The 25,496-nt window shown below is 39.9% G+C and overlaps 1 protein-coding gene across 2 annotated transcripts in view; it reads left to right on the forward strand.

Moving 5' to 3' along the window:
• Window positions 1–25,496, forward strand: part of DCAF12 (DDB1 and CUL4 associated factor 12) — a 110,813-nt gene that overhangs the window by 77,842 nt on the left and 7,475 nt on the right. Inside the window, exons 5-9 of one of the 2 annotated variants that reach the window (XR_003570227.1) lie at window positions 1,497–1,690; window positions 2,985–3,050; window positions 4,268–4,430; window positions 15,946–16,124; window positions 16,627–17,146. Coding sequence is in view for 1 of the 2 variants with exons in the window: in XM_027874539.1 (XP_027730340.1) it covers window positions 1,497–1,690; window positions 2,985–3,050; window positions 4,268–4,430; window positions 15,946–16,124; window positions 16,627–16,785 (761 nt within the window). In the remaining variant the exon portion in view is untranslated. Of the gene's footprint in view, window positions 1–1,496; window positions 1,691–2,984; window positions 3,051–4,267; window positions 4,431–15,945; window positions 16,125–16,626; window positions 17,805–25,496 lie in introns of those variants that run through there. The other variant, XM_027874539.1, reaches the window with a different exon arrangement.

A 25,496-nucleotide genomic window follows, 5' to 3' on the forward strand; every position in this document is an offset into this window, starting at 1 on the left:
CAAAAAGAGAATGATTTACTTTTACCATTTTAAGTATAGTAAGAAACACATTGGAAGGCATTTCATAGCCATGGAATAAGGCAAAACTGTGGCACTAATCCCATTCAGTTACCCTGCTGATGGTCACAAAGGGGTCTGAGCGAGAATGAATGAATGTGTGTCCATCCCAGCAATTGGAAAAATAATCTAAACTAAATGATCTTTCAGTGGTGAGTCAGATGTGGCCCCTTTCTATGAAAAGGATAGTACCTTTAAAGGCAGTAAAGGTGAGAATGGTATTAATAGCTCCATGAGAATCTTGAGTAGGAAAAGGTAAGCCTTACTGACATTTTCCTATGCCACATCCCTGGGGTTGGTTGTGTTAAATTAAAAATCTGTAAGAAAATTTATTCTTTGAAATAAAAGCATTTTATTTCAAAAGTAATTTCTTAGTGGAATTTTTTAAATGTAAGATATTTTGTTATCCCTAAGTATCAAACAACTCACACTTATAATGCATATTGTAGTTTACAAGGAATTTTTCTTAACAGTAGCCCTGTTAGGTGGCTAGTACTTAAGTATCATCTCCTTTATACAGATGAGGAACCCGAGGATCAGAGAGGTTGTGATTTGTGTCCACACACATATCTCAGTCAGGATTTAAACTGAGGCCTGGCAATTCAAAATTGATTGCTTTTCTTTATGCTACCTGTAACTAGAACTGAGGCTCTCAAAATGAAAATGAATCAGAACTTCTCTAGGATCTCCTTATCATTCAGAGTAATAGTTTCTCACCTACCTCAGAGACTATTTCTTTCATTCTCTATCCCACACCTGGCTCTTCTCGTCCACATCAACCTGGTGTTTTGCAGTTATTCCTTTTCCTTCCTGCTAAGGGCCCTCAGAACTGAGGCCTTTAGCATTGATCCCTGCCATGAATTCATATGACAGAACTGTGTGTGAGGCTCAGACATTATTGGTTTTCTCTTTTGGTGTTCCTGATTTAGACCAGGCTAGCTATTTGTAAGAATTAACACAGAATCAGGGCCTGAAGAAAAAGCAGTCAGGAAATCAGGCCTGTGTGACAACACAAATTAAAAAGACACTCTAGCCCTCAACCAGTCCTATTTCAGGACTCTGAATTCTTGTTAGACTCTTAGTAGGATAATGGTGAGTGTGAGAAGGGACAAAGGATTACCAACTGTAAGACATTTGAGAGCTATTGAATCTAATACCTCATTTTACAAATGAAGAAACTAATGCACAAAGAGTTGACTTGTCCAGAGTCACAAAACTAGGCAGCATCTGGGATGTGATTTGAATGCAGGTATTCCTGGCTTGTTCAGCAAACTACCCACTATATCACAAAATCTCTAGGAGCAAGGAAACATTTGTTGGGGGGCAGAGGAAGTTGTCCTAATTTCTGCAAAATTGAACTAATGAAACCCACTGTTTGGTTGTGAGGAAGGTTAGTCAGTGCTTTGTTTGTCCAAACTGAGTACTTGTTTCCTCTGCAGGTTCACGGGATGGTTCCATGGGGCTTTGGGAGGTGACAGAAGATGTGTTGACCAAAAGCGATGCCAGGCACAACGTATCCCGAGTCCCTGTGTATGCTCACATCACACATAGGGCCCTAAAAGACATCCCTAAGGAGAATACTAATCCTGACAACTGCAAGGTCCGGGCCCTGGCCTTCAACAATAAAAACAAAGTAAGGATGTGTGCATGTGCTCACATGTTGTGTGCAGGGGACTGAGAAGTATACACATGGGTGAATATAGACAAACCATAGGAAGATGTCAGTGCTGCTGGGAAATTTGATTACTGGAGCCTGCTTTTGCTTTTTCTTACTGTTAGACAATTTAGGAAATATTTCCTTTTTTCTTGAGCTTTCAGTGAACAAGTCTGGAAGGAGGCATCAGCAACTTTCCCATGATGAGGATGCATCTACATCTTGGGCTTGAGTCAGTATTATCAAGTAACTTGAGTCTTTCTGGGTTCCCAGCAGTGCTCAGTTTGATTCTCTTCTCCCTAAAATGGAGAGAAATATTTGCCAGAAACAATAACAATGTTGTAAGTCCAAAGGTGGGAGCAACTGGACTAGAACACAAGTCAGCAAATAAGACTTGTGTTGGTACCTCTCTCATTTCCCTGAGACAGTCCCCAGCTTAGATAGTTTGTATTTGGTTTGTGCCTGTTTTCCCAGAGTTGTGTGGACTTATTTATGTACACACACAAGTACATGCTTATTTTGTTGATCATTTATTTACCTGCTGTGGACATAGACTCTCACAGGTACTAGAGTCTATTCTTGGACAGATTTTCATATTAATATTTTATTATTACTATGACCCTAAAAACAGTCACTTGCCGTATTGTCTTTCCTTCTCCGATGACTTACACTCCAAAGTTGACTTGGATCTTCCAAATCAGAAGTATAAAATAAAGTGGAGGTAACTTGAGACAGGGCTAGAAGAATCATAAGAACAACAAATGTCTCCAAAAGTGGGGATCAAGCAGTTAGTAATAATAATAATTATTATTATAATAACTTATATTTCTATAGCACTTTAAAGTTTACAAAATGTTTTTACCCTACCAATTCTTAGAGGTAGGTGCTATTATATATAATATATAATAAGTATATATTATATGTAATATTATATTGTATATATAATATTACTAAATATATAGTTATTGTTATCCTTATTTTCCAAATGAGAAGACTGAGACTCAGAGGTAAAGGCATTTCGCCCATAGTCACAGACTTGTGATTCACATCCATTTTTCTTGATTTCTCTAAACCCAGCTCTCTTTCTCTTATACCATATTACCTCTCCACAGTGAAGCAAGAACTTTAATGGGGTGAGATATGTGGAGGGACCAGAATGGGAAATCATGGCTGCCTAGTTCTAGGCACCACCCACCCAGTTCTGCCTTTAATGCCTATGGGACATGAATTGTTGTAGAGGTATCTTTAACCTGCTTCTCATTTTTTCTTCCAGGAGCTTGGAGCAGTGTCCCTCGATGGCTACTTTCATCTCTGGAAAGCAGAACATACACTGTCCAAGGTGTGATCACAGTACTTCCTTTGTGACTTTGTATGAAAATCAGTTAATCTTGTAGTCATGGTGCTCCATGACTTTCTCCTAGTCTCCTAACCAGTTCTGAGATAACTCAGCTATAGAAAACCCCTGGGTACCTTTTTGCCTACAACTAAGCTTGAGGAAATTGTAGAAATCCCTTGAATTTAACTCTTGAATCATTAGAATCCAAGTGTATCCTTCTTTTTGAGAATTCTAGATATTTAAATGGCTCAATTAGAAGATATTTTTTAATTCTTTTCAGTAGTAGCCCTCCTAGTCTATTTAAGTGTTTATAATTAACTACTTGATTAAGGCATTGAGGGCAAATAAAATTAAGTATTAGCCATTGGCAAGTGAATATCAATTATAAATAAAAACAAAGTGTCCCTGAAATTATCATGTAAATCAGTGGGAAGATGGATTCAGTTTACATAAAATTTTTCTAGAATGTATTAAATCCAATGCACTTATATTTGAAATAGTATCTTTCTCTTAATTCTATAATCAAACATTCTTTGTTGCTTGCAACTTCTGTTGTAATTATTGTAATTATTTCTCACAAGGAAGCAGTACTCAGAAAGTCCTTTTTCTTTTAGCAAGTTTGCAAGATTTTGTTCTTCAGGATGCTAGTATAGTGCTTCACATAGACAGGTACTCAATAAAAATCTGTCATGTGGATGAATAAGTGAATCTGACAAGATTCCAATGAGTTTCTTATTGGAGGGTAAAGGGGGATAGAATGAGTTACCCTCCTAATCCTCCCACACATTCACTGCCCTTTTGATTTGCCTTCTGTAGTCTAGACTATCCTAGCAGTTCTGTTGAATGTAATGACTTGGTCAAAGGTAATGAAATTGCTATATTTATTCCACAATGAGGAGAAAGATGGCTCTGTTTGAGTAGAGCAGGTTCCTCAAAACTAATCTCTGATTCTTTGGTTTAAGGCTTATCTTCTTTCCTGCCTTATTCTCACCAATGTCTACCTATTTTCATTTCTTAAAGATGATCACATGCTTTTTTTTTCTGGCAGCTCTTGAAGACTGATTCTCTAGAGACACAGAAGAAAGAGTTTTTATGGGTTTATTTTGTTGATAGCTTATATTTTTACCTGTTTATCATCTTGCCCTCTGAAAGTGTTGGGGTCAGGGGTTGTCTGCCATTTCCTTGTGTCATATGCTCATCCTCTTTCTGTTGGTTTTCAGCTCCTGTCCATCAAGCTGCCATACTGTCGTGAGAATGTGTGTCTGGCCTATGGCCATGAGTGGTCTGTGTATGCAGTGGGCTCCCAAGCTCATGTTTCCTTCTTGGACCCACGACAACCGTCACACAATGTCAAATCAGTCTGCTCCAGAGAACGAGGCAGTGGTGAGAACCCCAATGTGGGCATACTTGCTTTGCCCACAACATGAACATATATATGAGCTAACATACTCCTTCTTGCCCTCTATCTTATTTGGCCAAAATAGCTACAAGGCCAAGAGACACCTGGGCAAAAAATTGCAGATATGTTTTGATTTTTCAAGATGATGAAATCCAAATGCATTATTCTTTGTGGGTAAAATAGGTGGATTTATGGTGTGAGAGTGAAACAGCAATACTTCAACAACGAGAGAACTGTTCCTAAACATCATAAGTAAGTTGTATCCAAAGCCATATTTAGAGCCATGTTGTAAACTAGCAACCAGTAAGTGTTTTGTTTCAGTATTAGCCCTCAGAGCCCTCAGGGGTGGGGAAACTGTGGCTTCGAGGCCACATGTAGACATCTAGGTCCTCAAGTGCGGCCCTTTGACTGAATCCAAACTTCACAGAACAAATCCCCTTAATAAAAGCACTTGTTCTGTAAAATTTGGACTCAGAAAAAAGGCCGCACCCAAGGACCTAGAAAGCTACATGTGGCCTCAAGGTCGCAGGTTCCCTACCCCTGGGTTAAATACCGTTATTGTCCTTCACTGAGACACTGGCCTTTTTTTTTTGCATTGAACCCATGATTTCATTGGTAAAGGAAATGCCTAGTGAAGAAATTCCCTCTACCAATACAAATCCATACCTACCCTGCAACTTATAGTCTTGTTTAAGACCATAACTGTTTAGTTGCCTTGGGCACTGAGAGGTTGAATGTCTTACCCAGGGTCAGCAGCCAGTATGTGTGTCAGAGATAGATTTGAACTTAGGTCTTCCTGACTCTGAAGCCAGCTCTCTGTCCTTTATGCCACCTTGCCTCTCACTGACACTGGCTTCCCAGGACAAATTCAGTTTCTAACTCTATTATTTTCAAAGCCCCAAGTGGTAGAAACATCTGTTCTTCCTCTGCTTGGGACTCTTGGTTGGAGAATATCCTCAATTTCAGTGAAGAATAGCCAAATCCTCCCCTCCTGCTATTTCCATCTTTATCTTTCTGTCCCACTCTAGTATTCTCACTCTTTCCCCCTTCCTAACCTAACACATTTTAGAAACAATAATAATGGCAACACAATACTTCTGTGCGTTTGTATAGTATTTTACAGTTATCACAACATTTTCATATATGTTATCTCATTTGATCTTTATAACAACCCTGTATGAGGTAAGTTGTTTCAGATGTTAGTGGTTTTATAGAAGGGGAAGCTAAGGTTTAGAGAACTTCACCAGCACTATAGCATGGTGCCCATGGCTGGCTACTGAAAATGGATACCAGGTATTGAAATAACTTGCACATGTGGCTGCCAAACTCTTCTCAGTGATTCTGAAGAACACAGGAAAGGAGACTGGGAGGGTGGGAGGATGCCAAGGGAATGGAGACAAGCAGACATTGTCCCGATGTTCAAAAACTGAAAGAAGAAGGATACTTCAAATCATAAGCTCGTGAACTTAGTATTAATTTAGGAAAAATTCTGGAACAAGGTACTAAAAGGACAGTTTCTGAACTCTTAGGGAATAGGTGATAAGCCTGTATGGGTTCATTCCATACTAAACTCATTTCCTCTTTTGACAGGGTTACTATACTAGTTGATCAGGAGAATGCAGTGGACAGAGTAGCTCTGGACGTCAGCAAGGCATTTGATCCAGTCTCTCATGATATCATTGTGGACAAGATGGAGAGACATGGATAGATGATAGTTCAGTTAGGTGGGTTCAGAATGAGTTTACTAAGTAGACCCAAAGAATATATATATTCAGTAGATTGATGTCATACTAAATGGTGGTCCCTATTGGAGTACCCTACTCCAGGGATCTGCCCCTGTCCTTATTCCTTATCAATGACTTGGAAGATGGCAAAAGTGGCATATATTTTTTAAAAAATTCAGATGACATGAAGCTGATAGAAATAGTTAAATAAATTGAATTAAATTGAGATACAATGAGATGGGGATTGTATAGTGAAGATACCAAGATGAAACTTAGTAGGGATGAATGTAAAGTCCTGAATTTGTATTTTTTAAAAAATAAAAATCATACAAGTACAGGATGAAAGAGATGGTACTGGATATTCATATGAAAAAGACCTGGGCATTTTAATGAATTGTAAACTCAGTATGAAGCAGCCTTGTAAAGTGGCAGTAGAAGAGGTTAATGGAATCTCAGACTAAATTGATGAAAGGTAATGCATCCAGAGCCAGGGAGGGGATAGTCCCTTTGTACTCTGCACTTGTCAGACCACACCTGGAGTGTTCTGTACCATTCTGGGCACCACATTTGGAAGGGATATTGACAAACTGAAGGACAAGAAGAATGGTAAGGGCATCTCTGCCACATGAGAATGAGTTGAAGAAACTGGGGAAGAAAAAGAAAGGCAGAGGGGAGACAGTGATAGCTCTTTTCAAGTTCTTTGAAGGCGTGTCTTATGAAAAAGACAGAACTAGGTCCAGTGGTAAGAAGTTAGTGGAGTCAGATTTTGGCTCTACACAAGGAAAAACTTCCTAAGAATTAGAGCTGCCCAAACCTGGAATGGGTAACTTGGAGGATAATTGACCTTTTGGTCACTGAAAATCTAAAAGTAGGATCCATATGACCAATTTTCAGCAATGTTAAAGACAGGATTGATGATTTGGGCAAAGGTTGGAATGGAGTATACCCTTCCAACTCCGCTGACTGTGATTCTTGTGGTCTATTTATTGACTTAGTGATGCCACAGGATGTGGTGTGTGAGAGTGTGGTTCCTCTCCATGATATTGATAGTTAAAGCTTAGGGATGCACTACAAAAACATGACACCAAAGGTGATTGTGGGGGAGGGAAATCCCTAACTTACTATAGGCACCATAGGATATATTCTCCCATGTTCAGAGAGCTTAACTATGGGAAACATAACATAAGGATAATTATTCTCTCTCCATAAAAGTATTCATTTAACAGTTGAGAGGTCGTAATCCCCCAGGAAGCAGTACTTACCATTTTCATACATGCATTGGAAAATGGAGTACCTGGTGAAATTTCTAAGATTGCAGATGACACTTGACTCTTTCAGATAATGGAAATGGTGAATATTACTAGGAAAACAGCAGTAAGATCTCTCAAAGCTTTGTGAGTAGACAGAAAAGTGGCAGATGAACTTCAGTGTGGGCAATAAGGTAATAGAAGTGTGTAAGGAAGACACCATGGTATTATAGAAAGAGCAGTCTCTCTAAAGGCAAAATTTGAGGAAAGGCTTAGAGAAGGGAGGAGACCAGAAGCAGGGAAGCCAGCTAGAAGGCTATTACAGTAGTCCATAATTGAAGGCCCTAATGATGGTGATAAGAATGAATATGAGAAAAGTGGAAATGGTTGTTGGAAATATTGCAGAAATAAAATGAATAGGATTTGGCGACTAGTTGAATGTGGAAGATAAAGGAGAAGGAAGAATAAAAGATGAATCTAATGTTTTAATCTTGTGTAACTAGAAGGATAACGACCCTCTCTACACAAATAGGAAGGATGGGAAGAGGGGCAGGTTTTAAAGGAAAGATGCTAAGTTCAATTCTGGACCTGTTGATTTGAGGTGTTGGTAGGACCAAGTGGAGATCTTTGTCAGGTAATTGGAAATACAACAGTGAACTCCCAAGAGATTAAAGTATTGATTTGGAGAATTAACTACATAGAAAGGATATATCCATGACATGAGATATCCCCAAGGGAATAAGTATATATGTAGAGAGAAATCTGAGGACAGTGACTCGAGAGATACCAGCACTTAGAAGTCAAGAGGAGGGAGACCAACTAAGACCAGAAACAGAAAGAATGGTTGAGCAGGTAGCAGGAGAACCAGGAGCGATCAGTGCTACAGAAGACTGAAGGGAGAGTACGAGAAAGGAGGCAGGGGAGGTTGATCAGCAGTGTCAAATGCTGAAGAATGGTCAAGGGTAGGCTTTAGAAAAGGCCACTGGAATAGGAAATTAATAAAGTCATAGGTGAACTTGGAGAGGTTAATATCAATACAGTGGTTAGTTTGGGAGGCCAAATTGTTAGGATTTGGAAAGTGACTAGGAGGTGAAGTTTAAACTGCAGTAGTATAGGTAACTCTATTAGTTTAGTTGAGGGGAGCAGAAATGTAAGATAATAATTTGACAGGGTATTTGGGTTGAGAGGGCATTTTGTTTCTTAAATGGAGAATCCCAGAGCTTATTTGTAAGTTGAAGAGAAAGGGTCAGGAGAAAGATTGGTGGGAGGCAAGGGGGTGAAGATGGGGAAGAACTTTGGGGGGGTGTTAATAGATCAAAAGAACAAGATTCAAGTGGAAATTTGATCAAGGCAGACATTGAGATTGAGGGCACAAGTTTCACAAGGAGCTCGTCCATCTCGTCCTTTGAGATCATACCAAAGGGAAAGAAGATAGAGAAGGTTCTCAGGTATGAAGAAGGGAAGATGAGAAAGCTCTCAGAATCAATCTTAGTCACTTAGATTTAAGGTCATGGAGTAGAGTTGAAGGCTAGAGGAGATTTGGAGTAACTGCTGTGAGAACCAGGAGAGTTGATGTGAGATGAATTACCCTACAGCAAGTGTTGAGAGAGTGTGTATAGTGGAAAGAAGGTCAGATGGGGATTCAGGAAGCCCTGGGTTGAACTCCTGCCTCAAACACTTAACTGTTACTTTGGACAGGTCACTGAACTTCTCTGAACCTCAGTTTGCTTCTCTTAAAAATTGAAAATCTTAAAAATTAGGTAATGGTACCTACCCTAAAGGATTGTTGTGAGGATCAAATGAGATAATGTATATAAATTGTTTTATAAACTTTAAAGCACTGTATAAATGGTAGCTGTTATCACCATCCTTTTGTCTATTATTAAAAATGAATTTTAGTGGACTTAGTCGACAAAGAGCTTTCTTAATTTCTTCTATTAGTGGCTCAGGGAAAGATGGAAAGAGTAAGGTAGGTTTGGGTATATATATAGGCCAGGAATAGCCCAAGGACACTGGGGCGAGGAATTCTAGAGTAGAGGGTCATGCTTTGTGGAGATGGCTGACTACAAGATCAGGTCTGAAGAGAGATATAAAATCAGAAAGGGTTTGGACAAATGCCATGAAGAGGACAGAGGGCAGACTTAGGAATGAGCTACTGGGAGAGGTAGAAGTATAAGAGATAATGATCAGAGAAGGAACTTTAATAAGAGTTCAGGGTCTTGAAGTGGATGACTGCCCCTGTGGGTGGCTGAGATGGAGTACAGCTAGAGATCATGGGTGCCTAATGGAGAAGCCAGGCTGTTACTGTCATTGGCACAAATTCGTGATCATCACCAAGTCACCAAGGAGAATAACAAGAGTTAGAGTAGAGAGGAAGACTTTTTGTGGTGTGGTAAAGTAATTAAAACAAGTTGAGAGGTATTCTGGAGTTTCATAAATCATTGAGAGCAACAAGAGTTTTTTTTGGTATTGTTGAGTCTTATTCTATTCTTCTTGATCCCATTTGGGGTTTTCTTGGCAAAGATACTGGAGTGGTTTGTCATTTCCTTCACCAGTTTATTTTACAGATGAAGGAACTGAGGCAAACAGGGGTAAGTGACTTGCCCAGGGTCATATAGCTAGTAAATGTCTGAGGTCAAATTTGACTTTAGGAAAATGAGTCTTCCTGACTCCAGACCCTGCACTTTATTCACTGAGCCACCTAGCTGCCCAACAAGAGTTTTGGACTAGGTGATATAATCATACCGTAGTGAAGAGATGAATGATGTCTTCAGAGGAAAGCGAGGCTTCCTTTAGTGTTAGGAGGTAGTCTTCGAGATTAAAGGTTCAAAAAGGAAGGGGAGGTTTATTCATAGAATGGGGTGCATGAATAGAGGAGAATATAAGCCTGAGAGGTAAGGCTAAGGATGACAGTACAGGGAGAGAAATTTGCATTTTTCAATGCCAGAGAAGTCTTCTCTGTAGCAGAAAGGTTCTTATTCCGTGGTATCAAGTCACATGTAGTAGTGAAAGCTTAAGGCTTCAACTGGACAGTGACATACAAGGGGCACATTTTTCAAACTTTGCTTATTGGCACATACAAATGCCTTGTACTAGCTCTGGTCGAGTCCAATTTGCCCAACTCCCCCGGACCTTCCCCGTCCCCCCCTCACTGAACTCACCTCCTTCTGGCTGTCTGAAAGGCTGTTTAGTATTTTTGTAATCCTAGTCTTTGTCTGAACTAAAAACATTTTATCACAGCTTTCTCCCCCTTTAGAATCAACCCCTCTTTTTAATTTTATTTTTCTCAATCTTAAGTCTTTGGCTTTTGTGGGAAAACAGGATTCCTTGTTTATTCACAAACCAGGTATTTAGTATAAGTACAGAAGATATTAGCTTAATTATGTAAATGATCTGGCAGACTACAGAAGAATGGATAGATGATTTCCAAAGTCTTCTCTTCCAACTTGAGATTTTTTGAAACATTGTAACATGTAGTGGATGGTAGTTTATGAGATGTGCTTCTGAGAAACAGCCCAGGAAGAGAATCCATAGTTGTTGATGTCTCAGAAGACTTCAGTCCTATGTGTTGACGCAGCATAAAAAGGTCAGCCATTGGGTATTAATACCCAGATGCTGGGTATTATCAGAAAATAATTTAGAAACAGAACCACAACCAGCAACCCTTGTGCAAAATTTCTGTGTATAATACAGTAATTCGCATATTGGGTATGCAAAGGGCTTTTCTCCAAACCATCCTATGAGGTACACACAGGTATTTATCCCCGTTTTACAAATAGTGAACCTAAAGCTGAGACAAGTTGGGACTTTCCCAAGAAATCATAGCTAGTTAGTGTTAGAGTCAGAATTTGAGGGGCAGTTGATGGTTCAGTGGATAGTACACCAGTCCTGCGGTCAGGAGGACCTGAGTTCAAATCCAGTCTCAGATCAGACACTTGGCACTAGCTGTGTGAGCCTGGGCAAGTCACTTAACCCCAATTATCTTGCCTAAAAAAAAAAAAAAAAGAAGACGACGAATCAGAATTTGAAATTAGGTTGTCTACTGACTTTAAGTCTAGCATTCTTTCTATTATACCATACTGTCTTTACCTTGTACATACAAACTTCGATTACTGTGGACTCTTGCAGTCATCATTCAGACATAGTAGGACTGTAAAAAATCCCCAAAATGTTTTTTTAAAATAATCCAGGAGATGGAGCAGCTGCCTTTTGAGGACAGGCTATAAAAATACTTTGTCCTGGAAAGATGGTGAACCTTCATCCAAACCTAAGAGTAGTTGATCCTCTTGGAAGACAGAATTCAAAAAGATCTCAACAAGCTGAAACAACTAGCCAGAGCTAACAAAATGAAAGTTAACAAGAATAAATACAAAGTCTTATTTGCACTTAGTTTTTAAAATCAACAGTACAAGTTGAGTCCTGTGAAAAGACCTTTTAATTAGCCACAGACTCAATAGGAGCAAGCAATATAAAATGGATTAAAAAATGGATAAAAGTTTAGCATCTGTTCCAGGGTGGTAACGTTCTATCACACGCTGGAATAGTCAGGCTGTATCTGGAATATTGTTTATCTCTGAGTGCCATGTTTCAATAATGACACTGACAAATTGAAGGGCAGACAGGATGAGAAAGGGCATGCACAAAATGCCATATGAAAAACAAGGGGAAATGTTTCACCTGGAGTTGAGAAGATTTGAAGTGGGGAGAGAAGAACAACCATTGCCTTAAAATATTTGAAGGGCTGCCATGGGAAAGGGGAAACTTCTCATTCTGTTCGCTCCAGAGGGAAGGGGAGGAGCCCTAGAAATCAGCATTTTCTAAGTGCTTACCATATGCCAGGCAATGTGCATTTTACAACTATTTATTTGATCCTCACAACAGCCCTGGCAGATAGGTTCTGTTATTATTCCCATCTTACAGTTGAGGAAACTGAGTCAAATGGCAATTAAGTGACTTGCCCAATGCCACACAGCTAGTGTCTGAGGCTAGATTTGACCAGCCCTCTATACACTGTACCACCTAGCTGCCCGCCTGGAAATTAGACATTTCAAGGAAGCTGACTTAGGCTCTATGTAAAAAACAGTCTGATCATAAGAGTTGTCCAGAAGTGTATAAGCTGCCCTATAATGAGATAGTAGGGTATGTAGAGTATTTTGCAAACTTTAAAGCACTATATGAGTTAATGTTGCTGTCATTTTATTGTATCACCTGGCAAATTCCCTCTCATTTGAACAAATGTTTAAGTAGAAGCTGGATAATCACCTTGTTAGTAGACAAGATTTCTTCCAGTTCATTCCATTTTTGATAGTTTTTACTATTAACTGCTAGAAACTATATTGGACTGAAGTCTTCTACCCGTGACTTCCACCTCTTGGTCCTAGTTCTACCCTCTGGAACAAAACAGAATAAGCCTCTTTCATCTAGACAGTCATTCAGATATTTGAGAACAACTGTCCTGTCCCACTTAAGCCTTTTCTTCAGGCAAAATAGCTCAATTTTCTGAACCGTTCTTCATTTAACATAATTTCAAGACTTCTTACCTTAACTGAGACCTCACTGCTGACAGCATTATTGTTAATATCTCATGGTAACTTTTTAAAACTCTTTCCATATTCTTCGAACTCCATCACCCTCCCTTATACCTCTTATTTAGAGCAAATGGCCTCTAATTTACTATTATTTAGGCCTTCTTTCAAAGTTGTCTTCTCCATCTTAAAATTGATCTGCATGTTAACTCCTTCCTGTGTCTAAGATTACTTTGTTTCTAAGGCTAATCCTTTCCTGTGCTCATATCCCTACCTGTTGTTTCTAAGACTACTCTATTGTCCTTTTTTTTTCCTCTTGTACCTTCAGTCTAGTCCTCTCTACTGCCTTCCTTCCCTCTAGCTTATCCTAAATAAATTAATTAAAATAAATATACCTTTAGCTAGTGTCCTATCTTTCCATCCTGCCATTAATCTCTAGTCAATAGTTCAGTCCTCAATCAATAGTCTAATCCAGGCCACATGTGGCCTGGAGACCACAGCTTCCCCATCCCTGGATCTATACACATAGATTTGACTATATTTACCTCTTCTTCACTATCCCTTTCCTCTTTGATCCTATCCAATCTGACTTCTGTACTTTTGATTCCACATAAGCTAGCCTCAAAAGCTACCACTGACCTCAGTATCAATCCAATAGCCTTTTCTCATTACAATTCTCCTTTCCATAGCATTTGATGCTGTTAATCTCCCCTTCCTCTTTGAATTTTTTTTGGCTTTGGTTTCTGACAGTGTTATACTGAATCTTGTCTTCCCACTTTAACTGTTCCTTCTATAACGTTTTGGCTGGCTTCTTTTCCTCATGCCCCCTAAATGTGAGTGCCAAGATTCTGTCTTCTCTACCTTAATTTCATCCACACCCATGACTTTACTTATTGTTCCCTCAGTGGATAACTCCTGAGATAAACAGATCTCATCACTGAACCATCTTCCAAGTTTCAGTCTCGCATTTTCAAAGTACATTTCTACTTTTTATACCCATCTGGCATCTGAAACTCAGCCTATTTAAAACCCAAACTTGTTATTTTTTCCACAAAATCATCTTTTTCAGATTTCCCTCTTTCTGTCAATGGTATCACCATTCTCTGTTACCCAGGCTGAAAACCTGGGAGTTCTCTTTGACTTGTCCCCTTCCCTAGCTTTTTTCCCCTCCCTTCATCACTTCCATGTATTCCTTTCTATTCATATCTATGATTAGCCTCATTATTGCGCACTCATATAATAACTTTCTAATTAGTTTTCTCTTTCTACTTTCTCCCCCTTGTTGCATAATAGTATCTTATACAAGCACCAGATCAAAGCAGTACTCGCATTATGTCACTCTCTTGCACGAAAACCTACATTTCCCCCCCAAGTATCTGTAAATTAAAGTCCTGATTCCCTAACTTGATATTTAAGGGTTTCCACAAAATGATCCCAAGCTTCTTTTCTAGCCTTATCTCCTGTCTCTCCTCTATACTTACCATTTACTGTAGCCAGACTGGATTGTCCCTTTCTCCAGACACTTTTGTTTCTCCAGTTCTGTGCTTTGGCTCATGCAATTTTATCTACTTGATATACCATTATATCCCATCTCTAGCTGCCAAAATCCTTCCGTTAGGACCCAGTTCAAATGTTATATCCTCCTAGAAGCCTTCGTGGACTGACCAATTCATCCTGAAGTATTCTTCCCACTGTAAGCTACAGCACTTTGTTGGCATAATAAACAGCACTTATTACATATCACCTTTTATTTTAGTCATTTATGGTCATGTATTTTTGCCCCTATGGTCACAGCAGGAGACTTAAGTCTACTGTACAAGGACCAGCCTAGCTTAGTACAAGGAAGCTTATTACCAGTAAGCTGACCTGCTGGGTGATAAATTCTTGGCCATGGCAACTCATGAAACTAAGTTGTAAGTTTCTTGAGGTCAGGAACCATGACTTTTTCTGTGTCTTTGTATCCCTACTGTACATGGTTGCCATTCATTAAATAGTTGTTGAATGAATAAATGTAATGTGAGGTGACAACAATGTCATTGTAGGGTTGTTGTGGTTTTTTTTTTTTTAAACAATATGCAAGAACTTTTTTATCCAAATGAGAGTTGTCCTTCCTTGTTGGTTCCTGGGGAGACCATAAACTTAGTGGCATTGCCCTTGCTCAGGACCTTTCTGGGACCTGAGAACTGACTTTGGAGTTATCCTTTTGAATAGCCTCAGTGGCAAGAAATCTTCATCCTCTGAAAACGTGTTCGGTTTTTAGTTAATGCCATGAGTCACTTAGATCCCTGTCTGCCGTGCAAAGTAGGGAATTGAACTAGAGAATGCCATTTTTTATTGTAAAAAAAAAAAGTCGTAATCGTCATATCTGATTTTGTTCCCTGGATTGGAAGCAGATTCCGTAAACTGTTGCCAAAGAGGAGTTCCTAAGTGGGAGTGTCACTGGAATAGATGTATAAATGACTTGCCTTCCAGGAGCACTGCTTTGAAAGATACTCATTTGAATAATGTATAAGCTCTGTTTTAAGCAATCATTCCCATTAGTTTATATTCACAGCTCCCTAGAAGCGTGATGGCAGTAGTTTTGTGGCAATTAAAAATCACAATTTTATACAGTGCACAGAGTAAATGGAGAATTCATAAACCTGAAAGGCTATTCAAACTGGAACCATACACAGATTTAAGAAGGTCTGTCATCCACCATTCAATCTATAAGTTACTAGAGAAGGTTAAAGATGTGTGTGGAACTTTTGATTTGAGATTTTTTAAAAGAGTCTCCATCACCATTCTCTTTGACATAGTATCCCTTGGTTTCCCACTAGGATCATCATCATTGGCTGGATGGCCTCGAGGACTGACTCAGTAGTCTATTCTGATGATTTTAGAAGGCCACATTATAAGGTTCAGATACAACAGGCAGTAGAAAACCACCATGGGTTTTCGGTGGCGTGTTTGAAGATGATTCTGTTGTCTGTCTTTGATCACTCTCCTCTCCCCTGGCCCCAGGCATCCGTTCGGTGAGCTTCTACGAGCACATCATCACTGTGGGCACAGGGCAGGGCTCCCTGTTATTTTACGACATTCGCGCCCAGAGGTTTCTGGAAGAGAAGCACTTATCCTGCTATGGGTCCAAGCCCAAGCTCGCAGGGGAAAATCTGAAGCTGACCACTGGCAAAGGCTGGCTGGTGAGTGAGCCTTCCATTAAGGGGCAGCAGCTGGGGGGGGGGGGGGCTTGGGCAGCATCACAAAAAGAGCTCCCTCACTTTGATGAATGTTTTTGTTATACTCCTGGTTCACATAGGAGCAAAAAGACTAGGTGGGCTGGGCCCCTTCACCTTTATTCTATGATTTACCTTTACATATTTGTGATGAAGGAAGTTTCAGAGAAATTAAATGCTTTACTCAGGGGCAGCCATTCACTGGTGGATCTGGGAGAAAGATATTAATGAACATTACTATGAAACACTGATATAGATGGCCTCATCATTTTAAATTTTTTTTTACCAATTTCCTAACCAAAGTAGTAGAGTGGGATTTACACTCCTGTGTCTGGGTGGCCCAGATTCATTCTTCTGAGGCCAAGTCTCCTGGCTCCAGTTCTGAATGCAATATGATACATTTCCTGTGACTTGACTTTCCTTACATCAAGGAGCTAACAGACCCTTTTTCTCCTCCTTTTCCCAACAGAATCATGATGAAACTTGGAGGAATTATTTTTCAGACATTGATTTCTTCCCCAATGCTGTTTACACCCACTGCTACGACTCGTCTGGAACGAAACTCTTTGTGGCAGGAGGTCCCCTCCCTTCAGGGCTCCATGGGAACTATGCCGGGCTGTGGAGCTAATGAATAACTCTTCTGAAATGCAGAGATTCACACTAACTTCCATCTTCAGTTTCTTTGTTTCTTCTTTTCATTTTTCAATCGTGTGATGCCCTTGTCTTATTGGAACACCAGAATCTACTTTTGACTTGGGCATTTGACACTGGCTCCGTACGTTGGTCTAAAGTGGCTTTTTCTTTTTTCTCCCCTTTGGCAATCAGAATTTTGCTTTAATATTTTTTGGGGCTTTTTATTTGCTTCTTACCGAAAGGATTTTTTGTTAATCCCATATTGTATTTCCTTTTTAAGTGACACACACTTTCCCCTATTTGGCTTCTGCTTTAGGCTGACACAGTCATACTCATCCCTACTTTGCTGTTGTGAGGTAGGATTCCTTTATACTTATGTGGTTGCTGTCAGACTTTCTGTGAAAGTTTGGGGGCTGTGTGTGTGTGTGTGTGTGGGTGGGTGGGTGTGTGTGTGTGCGTGCGTGCACAGGTACTATGTGTGTCACTGAAATTACATGGAGTGAGGATAACTTGTAATTAAAATATTTATAAAAGAAACTACTTTATCCACAGAGTACAGCTTTGGGACTGGTTTTATCTTATTTTTTAAAGTACAAGTCTAACGACACTGTATACAAAAACAGAAAAACAGAAAAAACCCCATCACCCGGAAAAACCATTGAGAAAGATTGCAGGCATCCCCTGGGGCCCTATGTCAGGGTCTCCTTCCTGGGCTTCCCCTATCCCTTAGGGCTTCCAGGGTCCAAGAGGGGCACATGCCCCTTTTCCTCTCCCTTCCCCTTGCCCCTATGGCTCCCTGAGGAGAAGGCTTCTGCCCGTGTGTCACTTCCCATTCCCCTGGCCTGCTCTTGCTTCTCCAGAATGTCAAGGCCTCTGATGGAGCTTTTAGAAAAGGGGTAGAAGAAGTTGAAGTACTGGATTATGCCAGATTCCCCTACCTCCCTTTAGCTCTCCTACTTCCTCCCCCTCTAAAAAAAAAAAGAAAAAAACCCCAACAAATCCAGATTGTGGGCCTGCAGCCAGCCAGGGGAACCTTGGGTCTCCTTTGGCTTTGGGGAAATTCCTTGTTCCCTTTTCCTTCCCTCCTCTGATTACCCTGATGGATTTGGTTTGGTTTGGCTTGGTTTTCCCTTCAGAAGCAAGTTCAGTCTGGGGATGGGGGCTGAGTATCTGTGTGTAGTGTGTACCCAGTGTGTTAAATATTAGTCTCTTGGCGTGGTGGGGGAGGGTACTGGCCCCAGAGTTCCATGGCTGAAGTCTTTCTTACTCACTTGAGTGCTCCTCATCCTTGCCTGGCTCAGGGGCTGGCCAGCAGTGTTGTGCATGTAGCAGCATTGATGTAATTAGTAAAGAGAAGTATTCTTCCTATTCCATTCCCCCACCTTAATAATTTGTAAGTGTGGGCTCCAAGGTTTTTGAACGTAGCAGTGACAAACTTGCCATATAATCCTATTGTTCCCTGCTCTTACACTCATCATGTTGCAGACAACGGCTGTGCCCTTGATTTGATGATTTCCTCTTTTCCTTTGAGCACTTACTCCAATTAGCTGCCAGAAATACTTCCTGGGAACTAGAGCTGTCATCTCCCTTTTCTCCCTAAATCATCTGAGTTGATGAGGGGAGGCTGCAGAGATGCTCTGTGCCTAGGGAGCTTGGAAGGTGAAGTTATTTGCTTAAAATTCTGCACTGACTTCATGACATGACCGAAACAGCATTAGTTGTGGAATTCTCTCTTTCTAACCTAGAGAAATAGGTGCTATCAACAGGGAATTAAGCAAAATGCTAGATGCTACAAATCTTTAACTGTCTTAATTTGTTTTTTTTTTCTTCTAGTATTAAACTACAGCTGTAGATTACTTAGTTCTCAAAGAACTTCTATCACTTTAAAGGAAAAAAATACTTGTAACAAAAAAAAGAAAAAAAAAGATCAAGTACGGTATTTTGTACTGTTACCTGACCCTCTTCTGTGATGGGTAATGCATTTGATTGTTTGAGATTTTCTGTTTTTAAAAATGTAGCACTTGACTTTTGCCAAGAAAAAAAAAATAAATATTATTCCAGTGCAACATGGTGTGAAAGAGTGTGTGTGAAACTAAGGTACAGGGTGGAAGGTGGGAGGGCCTCGGTAGGAAGAGAGATAGACCCTCTCAGGTCTTAGGAATTGGCATTCATGTCCAGTTAGCACTCTAGGTACTGGAATAGGTATGAAAGTACCTAATGGTGGCATGTGTGGCCTCACAGTATCAGTCAGGCCAAAGGCATGTATTCTATCCCTATTTAAATCAGTTAGCTTTACACACAGAAATATCTGAACTCATAGCACTATACATAGTTTAATGATCTAGAACCCAACTTATCATAGAAAGAAGCCTTATTTAATAGACCAGGAAACCTCAGCAGGAACCCTGCATTCGCAGGGGGAAGAAGAGGAAATGTAGGAACTAGGAAAGAGGATTCTTCAGGAAAATTCTCCTACTTTTTATTTCCTACCCCTTATTTTCCTTAAGCATTAAGAATAGAATTGAAACACAGAATTCAGAAACCAAATCAGATATCTTTTAAAATCCATTTTTATATTATTTTTATTTTTATTCATATATTCTATTTTTATATCACCTGGATTTTCCCACTCTCAGTAACAGAGAATGTTGTTAAAAGAAAAAGAGGAAGAAGAGAAAAAATTTCAAAACAAATCAACACATGGGAAAAATTTGACCTTATATACTATGTTATGTACCCATGAACCCCCAACCTCTGCTGAATGGCTTCTCCTGTCTCTTCTCTGGGGCCAAGCCTATTCTTTATAATTCCGAAGCACTCACTTTTGACTGTCTGTGGAAGTTGTTCTTTCTCTTTATTTCCATGGTTGTAGTCATTGTATATGCATGTGTAGTTTTCCTGATCCTGTGTAATTCACTGTGAATTAGTTTCATGTGACTCTTTCCTCTCTTCTCTGTATTCAGCGTGCTTGTCATTCCTTACAGAACAGGAATGCGCATTCCACGATTTGCTTAGCCATTACTCAATCAGTGAGTATCTACTTTGTTCCTATTTCTTTTTTACCAGAAGTAGCATTTTGAATATTTTGTTGTATAGGAAGTGACAGTGAACTAGACTGAGACTAGTCGCATAAGCCCTACAGAGATTTTACTTGCCAACTGGAAAAGGATTTTTATATTGAAGGCCAAGTCCCTTTTGGCCCAAAGGATCATCTGGTAGCATGGGAGACAGAAAGGTGAGGGGCTTTGGACCCATGAACCTGTAGAAGCTTAAAGAAGAGAATATAGAACAAGAAGTATGATTAAAACAATTTGAACCAACTGAAGCAAATTTTTAACCCATCCAGTTATATAGAAGGCAGAAGGGAAATGATCCAGTCAAGTGGGGTCCACTGGCTGTCAGTGGACAATGGGCCTGGGCAACCACTGTATTTATCGCATATTTCTTCCTAATATGTTGCAATCTGTCCAGAGTCGTAAAATATAGATGCAACACAAGGTGTTAAGGCACAGACTCCTCCTTGATGCAGTGTGGAAGATCAAGGAGTTGGCAATTCTGGAATACTACATTGACAACAAAATCTACTTCTTGCTATAGCAGGTGGATGGCAAGGTTTTGCAGGTGCTCAACATTGAGAGAGATATTAAGGACAGCTTTATTAAGGAGGCCAGTAATCCCTAGGCAGGGTACCACTTCTCACAAGTGCCACCACCAGGTGTCATATTCAGTATCAATGAGAGTTTTAATGATAGGCTTAACTTCATGGCATAGACAGGAAAATGAAGGGCACATTTCATCCCAACTTCTTCATCGGATTGCTCCTTCATTTATCCCCACTCACTTAGCTTCACTCTCTTCCTTTCTACTGGCTGCTTATCTAATGCCTACAAACAACGATATTTCCCCCATCCAAGTCTTACTTGCTACTAGAGAAGAGGAAGGAGACAGTCATCCTCTTCATGAAACACTCAAAAGTAGCTCTTCCTTGATTATCAGATCCTCAGGTCCAGTGGAAAAATAAGGAGAAGGCAGGGTTGTTGAGATGCCAGAAGAACACTAAGCTGGAGAAGCAGATTAATTCTTGTCCCTTGTGTAGTATAGTTTTCTTTTTGCCACCTCTGTCTAATCTCTTTCCTGCATCTGTGTTAAAGTATTCACCAGTTAAAATATGCTCTCCATTGGAGATCCTTGGTCTTCATTCCCTAATGCCATTCTTAAGTGCCTTAGATTCAGGGAAGGACAAAGCTCCTTCAAGAGGCCACTGTTGTTTTTCATTATCCTTTGTTAATGCCATATTCCCAAATATTTACATGTAATTAGTCTTTTCAAAACTTCTCATACATTGACTCTTCTCACATCATCAATGCCAGTCTGTCAGATGTGAGTTAAAACTTTTGGGGTTGTTTTGATTTATATTTCTCTTATTATTAGTTATCTAGAGCAGAGCTTCTTAAACTTTTCCCACTCACAACCCCTTGGCTTGCATGGCCTGAGGGCATGCACAGTGCAAAGTGCACGTGCTTTGTGTTCAGAACCGAAGGCTGCACTGAAGACGGGCGATTCAACACAGGCAAGTGCTGCCAGAAAAACCTCAGATTCATTATGCTTTTGATTTTGAATTAATTTTTGGTTGCTGCATGTTCAGAAATCTTTTACTGTTGCCAATGAGATTGCGACCCACAGTTTAAGAAGTGCTAACTCTAGAGTATTCTTTTGTATGGTTGTTAATAGTTTGCAATTCTTTTGAGGACTGTTTCCTCATATCTTTGGTCTCTTAGGATATGACTTTTGGTCATATATTTGTGAGAGTTGTCTATATATTTTGGATATCAAACTCCTATTAGAGATCTATGATGCAAAATTTTTCCCCCCAATTGACTACTTCTGTTCTTATCCTAGAGGTGTTAATTTTGTTTATGCAAAAGCTTTTCAATTTCATATAATCAAAATTATCTATTTTATCCTTTGAAATTGCCTGTATCTCTTGTTTGATTAAGAACTCATCTCATACCCCATATCTGTAAGTGCTAAATTACTTGCTTCTATCCTAATTTTTTTTATGGCACAGCCTTTAATACTCAGTTTTCTTCTCTATTTTGAATCTATTATTGTATGTGGTAAAAGATGTTGGTCTAAGCCTAATTTAAGCCATACTACTTAATAGTTTTTTTTTCCAGCAGTTCATATAAAAATAGATTATTTTCCTAGGTAATTTGTTTTGGGGCTCAATGATTTTGAGCAGATATCTTTTTTCAGTGACTCCCTGCTGAAGCCAGCTGTCTGGCCTTTCAAACATACCAGACATGTCACAAAGTATGTACTATAGGAGGCAGCTTTAGAGTGACATAATGAGAAATGGAGCCTCTTTGCAGTGAGTGGTCATTTAAAAAATTAGCATCATGATTTGCAGAATCAAGTGATCTAGAGACCACTGGAAAATAAGGGTTACATTTGCTTGTGAACCTAAACATTAGGGTCCAAGGATGACTGGAGGACTCAGATATGTCAGCATATCACTTATGACTTCATCCAAGTCATTGATAAAACCATTCTATAGCAAAGAGCTGCAGACCAATTCCTGGAACACTCCACAAGAGACTTCCAAGTTGTCACTGAGCCATGAATCGCTCACTGCTCTTCAGTTTGGTCATTGAATCTGTTCTGAATGCCCAGGGGTGTCAAACTCAAACAGAACATCCCTGAGGCTGTATATTGACTTAGAAAATTACACATTAGCTATGTTGTATTGTATTTTTGTTTTGTTAAACATTTTTGATTACATTTTAATCTGGTTGAGCTTCTAAAGGGAGTGTTAGGAGAGTGAGTTTAGCACCTGTGGTATAGCCCACATCTCTTCATGTGGATAGCTGGAGAGACTTTGCCAAGTGTTTTGCTGAATTCCAGTTACATTTATGGCCATGGCATTCCCATGGTATACTAGTCTGGTAGCCCTGTCAGAAAAGGAAATGAGGTGTCTTATGTGACCTGATCTCAGTGAAATCATGGGGCTTCTATGATTCCTGTTACCTTTCCTATATACTCACTAATCATACTACCTCTAATAATAAAGGTCTTTTAGAATTTTGCCAGGAATTGAAGTCAAGCTCACTGGCCTCTACCATGTTTCCTCCCTTTTCTTTTTCATCTAGATTATTAGTGATTATATTGTCAGAATTTTGCTCTTTATGGTCTCCCATCCCTTTCAAGATGTCTTAGGATCATACCTGTAGTTCTCAGAACTTCTTGATATTTCTTAGAATTTGTGAGATATGTGCCCGGATGTGACCTGTGTTCCTTTCCTTCAATATTTTGAAGTGTAGGATGACATGGTCACTTTTTTCCCAAGGGTCCTATAACTTCTTTGGTAACTCCCACTCATTCCTTACAAGAACACTGTTTCAGTCAAACTGGTTTACACACTGTCCCTGAAACATAGTTTGGGATTTCCTCCCTTCACATTTGTTTACACTATTCCACATGCCTGAAACAAGAGAAGAAAGCCTGCATTACCGAAACCCAGAGAAGAGAGAGAATGCAGGAGAGGGAGGGTAACCAACAGTGTCATGCTTCACAGAGTTCAAGAAGGATGAGGACTGAGAAAAGACCATAAGACTTAGCCATTAAAAGTTTTTGGTAACCTTCAAGAGAGCAACAGGTATAATGTCCCCCAAGTTTTCTATAGGCGAACATTGCCAGTTCCTTCAACTAGGCCCCATATGACATCATTTTTAGGCCTGTCACCATACTGATTATCCTCCTCTGTTTTTCAGTATGTCCTTCCTATAATGTGGTATTCAAAACTGAACCTAGTACTCCAGATGTTATCTGACCAGGGATACTTTGTTCTGGATATGGGTCCCTAATGTAGCCTAAAGTTGTAATAACTTTTTTTGAACCACGAATCTTGTCATTTCTACTTCCCTAATATCTCTCATATATGTCCCCTCCCATTAATCATATAGTCACCACTTCTCTCCAGGTCCTTATCCCTTCTCATGTGGATTTATTGCCACAGCCTCCTAATTGGTCACTTTGCCTCACATCTATCTCCACTCCAATGCATCCTCTAGCAAAAATAACTTTCCTAAAGTTCTGGTCCAACCATGCCATTGCCTCACTCAGTAGACTCCTGTGGTTCCCTATTGTGTCTAGGATCACATATAAACTCCTCTTGCTTTTAAAGCCCTTCTTGGCCTCAACCAGCTTTGTGCATTTCTCCCCTTTCCTCATTGACTCCAGCCAAAAAGGCCTTCATGTTGTTGTACATAATGGACATTGATGTCCTGAGGAAGCAGGTTCTCTCTCAGGTCTCTACCCATAAGACTGAATATGTGAAGTAAAATTCAGGTAACCTTGGGAAAGGACAGCGAAGGTATACCAGACTCCTTCCAGGAAAAAAGTGAGCAGCCTCTGACCAATGTCAGCCACAGGAATACAGAAAAAAGCATAAGAACAACAATTAATTCCATACTGCTCTCCTGAGGCCTGGGCCACCTGGTCTACCACATTATGGGGTCATAATTAGCCACATTATTAGGCATAGCAACTTTATTAAGTTCTCTTATCCACTGTGAGCCTCCAAGTGTCAACCTACCTTCTTCACTGGCCACACTGGGAAGGGAAGGGAAAGAAGGGAATAAGCATTTATATAGTGCCTACATTATGTCAAGCACTGTGCTAAGTACTTTTTTACAAATATTATTTGTAAATTTGGAAGTTCGTATAGCAAAGTACTCTATCTTTGTTTATCTCCATCACTAAGGAGAAAATATCTTTTACCTCCTATCCCAAGACTTGATATTGTTCAAGGTTGCCTACATGGTAACTTCAGGAAACTCTTAAGGTTTGACCCTACCCCCAGTAATCAGTGTAGAAGTTAGAGTAATCACGTCTTACAGGTACTGACTGACAAGTATTCATTATGTCTTTTCCCATATACACCCACCCTAATTATCCACCACAACTGTGAACCAGATGTGGGCCTTAACCACCCAACTCCACCTCAGCAAAGATACCCTGGGCTTTGATGGGACAGAAGAGCTTTTACTCCCCCAGGCCCAGATGTTCTCATATAGTTTTACTAGCACTCCCATATACTGGTGAGCAGTCATCAACCCCATCTCCCAAAGGGATCCAAAGCTGCTTAGAGGGGAGGGCATCTTCACCCTTTTGGAATGGGGTTGTGTAGACAGCCTTGTTTCCCTACATAGGCACTGGGACTATCTCAATCTCTTGCTCAAATTTGACTAGTTGGTCTGCCCAGGGCTCTACAATGGTATGTCATAGAATAACCACTGACATTGACACCACTCAAGTAAGGCTCTACCCAGAAAATAAGGTCTACTTGTTCCTGATGCATAGGGCATCAGGGTCATAGTGGAATGTCAGATCTAACACATCTCTTAAAGTAATTTTCAACCCTTTGCTGACTCTCACAGAGGAAGTGGCTACAAAGAGAATTCATCTTTATGGGGCGAGGTATGTACAACTCCCCGTTAGCCATTCAAAATGGAATAAAGAACAGATCTCATCTGGGACCTCTAACTCATTCACCTGGTTTTGCAAAGTAAATCTTAAGATTCTTTAAGCTGATGTAATTCAGTGGCTGGGAGAAGCTCTGCCTTGGCCTTACTAGACCATTCTATCACCAACCATTGTTCCAATAACTCATTAAATTGTTTAAACTTCTTCTGCAGTCTTCCAAGT

The sequence above is a fragment of the Vombatus ursinus genome, unplaced genomic scaffold (genome assembly GCF_900497805.2).
Source record: "Vombatus ursinus unplaced genomic scaffold, bare-nosed wombat genome assembly UNPS02014807.1, whole genome shotgun sequence".
NCBI lineage: Eukaryota > Metazoa > Chordata > Mammalia > Diprotodontia > Vombatidae > Vombatus > Vombatus ursinus.